The sequence below is a fragment of the Limulus polyphemus genome, unplaced genomic scaffold, assembly GCF_000517525.1.
Source record: "Limulus polyphemus unplaced genomic scaffold, Limulus_polyphemus-2.1.2 Scaffold1332, whole genome shotgun sequence".
Lineage (NCBI taxonomy): Eukaryota > Metazoa > Arthropoda > Merostomata > Xiphosura > Limulidae > Limulus > Limulus polyphemus.
The window spans coordinates 271,163-276,345 of NW_013666942.1; the positions used below are offsets into that span (position 1 = coordinate 271,163).

The 5,183-nt window shown below is 29.9% G+C and overlaps 1 protein-coding gene across 5 annotated transcripts in view; it reads left to right on the forward strand.

Moving 5' to 3' along the window:
• Window positions 1–1,076, forward strand: part of LOC106463141 (protein canopy 4-like) — a 14,762-nt gene extending 13,686 nt beyond the window's left edge. For all 5 annotated transcript variants that reach the window (XM_013923124.2, XM_022390564.1, XM_013923127.2 and 2 more), the window contains exon 7: window positions 442–1,076. In XM_013923124.2, coding sequence (XP_013778578.1) covers window positions 442–611 — 170 coding nt within the window. In that variant the 3' untranslated portion in view covers window positions 612–1,076. The remainder of the gene's footprint in view (window positions 1–441) is intronic.
• The last annotated feature ends 4,107 nt before the right edge of the window (window positions 1,077–5,183 follow it).

A 5,183-nucleotide genomic window follows, 5' to 3' on the forward strand; every position in this document is an offset into this window, starting at 1 on the left:
GGACAGAATATCTCAAGAGGTTTATTCCTGTCTGCCCTAATATTGTGGACAGAATATCTCAAGAGGTTTATTCCTGTCTGCCCTAATATTGTGGACAGAATATCTCAAGAGCGAATAGATGGATTTTTACCAAAATTATACAACAGCGTACTACATACAAAATTCTGGACCTGATTAACTTTTGTAGGTCAAGGTCAAAGTGGTGGCATAGGTATTTCATAAGCACAGTTTGCACGTATTAATATATATGAGTAAGAAAAACGTAAGGTGATTGAATTATTTGTTGTAAATACAGAGCATAGATTTTAATGTTTAAAAAAACAAAAACGTGGTTGTTTGTAGGTAATATTATGAAAACATAGTATTGTGTGAGCAGTAAACTTTACAGGATTTGTAAAGTTTAAATATTGAAAATGTTTTATTTTGTTACTGATCCCTTAGCCTGCTTAGATGAAGTTTTTGTGCCAAAGAAAGAAGATAAAGATACTGATAAGAAAACGAAAACTGAAAGAAAAGAAGATAAAACTAAGGATAAGAAGAAAAAGAAAAAGAAGCTCAAGGGAAATTCAGAAGAGGAACATGAAGTGAAGATAAAAAATGATGAATTGTGACCCATGAACTACCAGTATTTTTTAATCAATAAGAACGGGGGGATTCAGTAAATCTTTTGGAAAGTCATGTTTGATAAACAAAGAAAAAAAAAAGAAAGCTTGAAAATAATTTCCAATTAGATTTATTTTTACCTTTTTTTATTTTTTTTTTATCATTCAGGGTTGCCCGAAAGTTATAGCACTCTAGAACATCAATAAATGAAATACATTTCCTGACAGCAATCTTTATCCAGATAAAATACTATAAACGCAAACATAAAGATCATAGTACACTTTTTATACTGTGGTATTGTTTATGAAATAAAAAGAAAATGAAGAAAAAAAACCCATTATTGATGAATCAGAGTCCTGTTAATACTTTATACAGATCTTTCTTTTATAAAAAAAAATATTCTGAGAAGCTGTTTTAATTAATAGCTAATTTGATTGTACAGTATTAAAATATAAAAGGCCACATGTTTTTTACTTGACTGTGTAGTCTTCCCTTGAATATATATTTATCGCTTGAAACTTCAACTGGCATCGCATTTAGAATTAAGAAATTCTTATTTTTTTTATAGATACTTAAAACTATCAAGTATTTAACAATAGACAAGAGTTCTAAGTTTCATTAATTACTTGTTACATGTGTGCTAGTTAATTCACTTATTTTGTGGGTAAATGTATTTTTTAATTGAGAATTGGAATTTTTTTATAATTATGCAAATCATGGTATACTTAGATGAATATATTTCTGTTTTACATGTTAAAAAGTATTAGATTTTTGTTCACAAAATTTTTACAAAGTCTACTTTTTACAGAAATAAGAGTCCTTTTACAAAAATGTTAGTTTGTTTCAAATTTAAATAATGCAAATATAAAGTTTCAGTTAATTGAACAGTAACTATTTATGGTTTCAGCTTTTAAAACATTTACCAAAGTTGCCAGGACATTTATACCAATGTTTTTTAAAATAAACTAAAATGATTTAACCTTTCCATGCTGTATGTTAGTAAAAACTTAGATTTTGTATAAATTTTGATTGTAAAAGAAAAAAAAAGCAAGTTATTGGGAATGCTTTTATTTACAATTTCCAACCACTAACTAAAAATGTGTACCTTCAGCATTGGTGAAATGTTTCAGAATATTATAAAATCTGTATCTAAGTAATGTAAAAAACAAAAAATATAAAGTCAGTATTCTGATTCCTCATGAATTAAAAAAAATTAGTTACGCTGAATACTAACTTAAAATCTAATATTCAGTTTAAAAAATTTAATGAGTTGTTGTGAGTAATTATCTCTAAACATCTGTAACTAAAAGTTATCATTAATCTTAATAGTTATTTAATAAGGATACTGGCACTATTACACTTCTGTTTATACATCTATTTTGGTCTTCTTTTAAAATGTATTCACTTTTATTGAATTATGTTAAAAAGAAGAATTAAGAAATATGAATTCTGTGTGATCAGATTTTTCAATATTTGTTTGGATTCACCTTTGTTGCCTTTTTCTATTTTCTAGAAAAGTCCTGACAGTGGAATATGTCCAGTGTTGAATTCTGAAATTGATACAGTTTCTTTTACACTACATTTCAATGAAATCTTTTGTTTTGAATATAATGAGGATTATTCATTTTGTTTTAAGAGTAAACAAGGGTTTTAAGTTTAAAAAAAAAGCATATTTGTACAAGTCATTGATTACTTAGCAACATTTACAGCATCAGTGAAATGTGTTTGTACATTGTACAAAAAAATAAGAAGATAAAACCATGTTTAATTTCTGGTCATCTTCCTTTCTTGATAGATGTCTAAAATGTAACTTCTGTTGATAGGCCACTCTGCATGAGACATACCTGTACTTATATAAGTCCACATTTATTTGGAGCCGAAAAGGAAAGAAAAGGTTTGATAAGTTGAATGTTTGAAGGTTTTCGTGGTGAGTTTGAGTAATGACTCAACACTGTAGACATAAAAGGTGTATATATATGAAGACTAGAGCTGGTCAGTTTATGGAATTTGCTATTTGATTAATCATCAAGGTCATTAATTGATTATTCTCACATGAGACTTGGATAGTCAGGATAATCAGAAATATTAATTTTAATTATTTGATAATTTCTGTGAGTCATAACTCCAATCAGTTAGGCTGAATTCATAAAAAATAAACATGGTGAAATCATGATGGTAATGTTTCGATTACTTGGATAATCGGAAACACTGATTTTGATTAGTTGGTTATTTTCGCAACCTTAATTGATTTAATTTCAATTTCGAGGTTATTTTACATAAAACTAATCAATGTAATAGGTAATGAATTAAATGAGTTAATTGTCCATCTCTAATAAACTGTATCATGGCTTAACATTGTAGGCTGAAAGTGGTGAAAAAGTGATGATGACGCGAGAAAAAATAACTAAAAGAACACTGCACCAAATATATATATATAAATATTGAAACTGTAATGTTTTTGAATATTTCAGAAGCCATTATCATACAAGAGTAAAACAAATCAGTCAATTAATATCAATCTAAGGGATCTCGTGGCTGAAACTAGGACTTGTATTTTCAGGCTAACCTTTACTGCATATGAAAGTATCCACAATGATTTCTACTTATCTTTTGCTTTTATTTAAGGCTTTGAGAACATTACTTAGTTACAAGATTTAGTGCATTTTTTGGGGGGTTCATCCAAAATTTTACATTTCTTGTTTTTTTTTGTATTAAGACTTGTAGGCATTAAATGTTTTATGTGACTTGAAAGTGATATAAAGTAATCAAAACTTAGTTTTTAAAATAATTGGTGAAAATAATTTGGGAATCTTTTTATCTCTACATTCCTGTACAATACTAAAATTTGTTCGGTGTTGATGTCTAAATTACTTTTTAAATGCACATAGTAGACTAGTAGACCCAGTAATACGTGTGCATACTAATAAAGATAAACAATTGGCTCATCACTTATTCAGTGAGTCACGTGAATACGTATATTATTCATTATTTGAAATGCAACGGAGAATACGGCTTAGGTGTCTGGTGACATATGACAGAAATGTCTGTAGTTAACTTAAAAAAAAAAAAGAAGCTTTGTTGAGTAATAAGTACGTTAATAACCTTGATCCTCTTGTATTGATTTGGAGACTGTGGTGATCTGGAGACAACATTTTGAACTGTAAGTGGAAATTGCTGTGAGGTTCACTGCACAAGCAGCTCGAGTGTTGTCTCCAGAGGTGAACGAACCCCTTTACACTACATTAAATGAAACATTTTGCATGAGCAACATTTGTTTATACAAGAATTCAAGTTATGTTTTAGAATCTGAGCATTGATAATTTGGAAATGTAGGTTATGGGTTATGATTGATGACATAAAATTGGTCATAAAGGTGAGAGTTACAGTTTGTGGACAGGTTGTTGGTAATTATTAATCACGATTGACTGACTGTAGCCTACATGTGGTCTATACATAGTTGGGGGCTGGATATTAAAAGTAAAAGATTATGGCCTGCATGTAGTAGGCTGTTTTGTTTGTGAGGTACAGTTAGTGATTTACTGGTCGTAGCTTATTCTAAGTGGGTTTTGGAGTTAATACCAGAGGTTGTCTGTATGTTAGCTGCAAGTAGCGTGTTGTGGCTTGTTTTCAATAGATATTGAATTCATTTTGAAAACTACATATAGTAATAGATTATGTTTTTAAGTGGGTTTTTGCTATGTGGGCTATGAATGTTTCAAAGGATGCATTTATCAAGTTCATGTACAGATTTTTTAAGAATATTATTCATGACATCTACATTGAATGGTTTATCATAAGGTTTTTTTAAATGCTGTCTTCCACATGTTGTTCTAGTCATTTGTAAAATCTAAACTCCTGAGAAAATTGTGGGCTTACTTATTCTTCTAACTTTGTTGAAATAATATCATGGTATTTGTAATGAACTTAAATAACTTGTGAAATAAAAAACATTTAAGAACTTTTCTATCCTTTTGGGAGTGTGTTAACAGTTTGTGGGTGGGGTGGGAGTGTGTTAACAGTTTGTGGGTGGGGTGGGAGTGTGTTAACAGTTTGTGGGTGGGGATGTGGAAAGTGACACTATTAGAATGGCTAAAAGGAAATGGCTTTAACATCATAACAAAAGGTGTACTCCAAGGCTATATTAAGCGATCAAAGTAAGACTTGAAATATTTGGTGAACATTGAAAGTCTCTTGATATCATTACAACAAGAATGTTAAATTTATTTCTCTTAAAATACAAAAAATCAGTAAGGAAAGAATAAATCCAGCATAGAATAGCTGTATTTATATAGAAATAAAAACCAATAAAAACGTTTGTTTGGTCATCTAATGTAATTTATTATACCTGCATTGTGTCTCGCTGTACAATCCAACAACCTAAAATAATAAGGTTACTTCGCTGGACTAGTAATTCTTAAACTTTTTATTTGTGCCCCCTCCCCCCTTGTGATTTGTCTTGACAGTTCACAATAGGATCTATATGCTATACTGCTCTTTCTGTAATTATGCAACATTTCTACAGACACTAGAAGGAAGCCCCCCCCCCCCCACCAGACCAAGACCACAGATTAAAAACATTG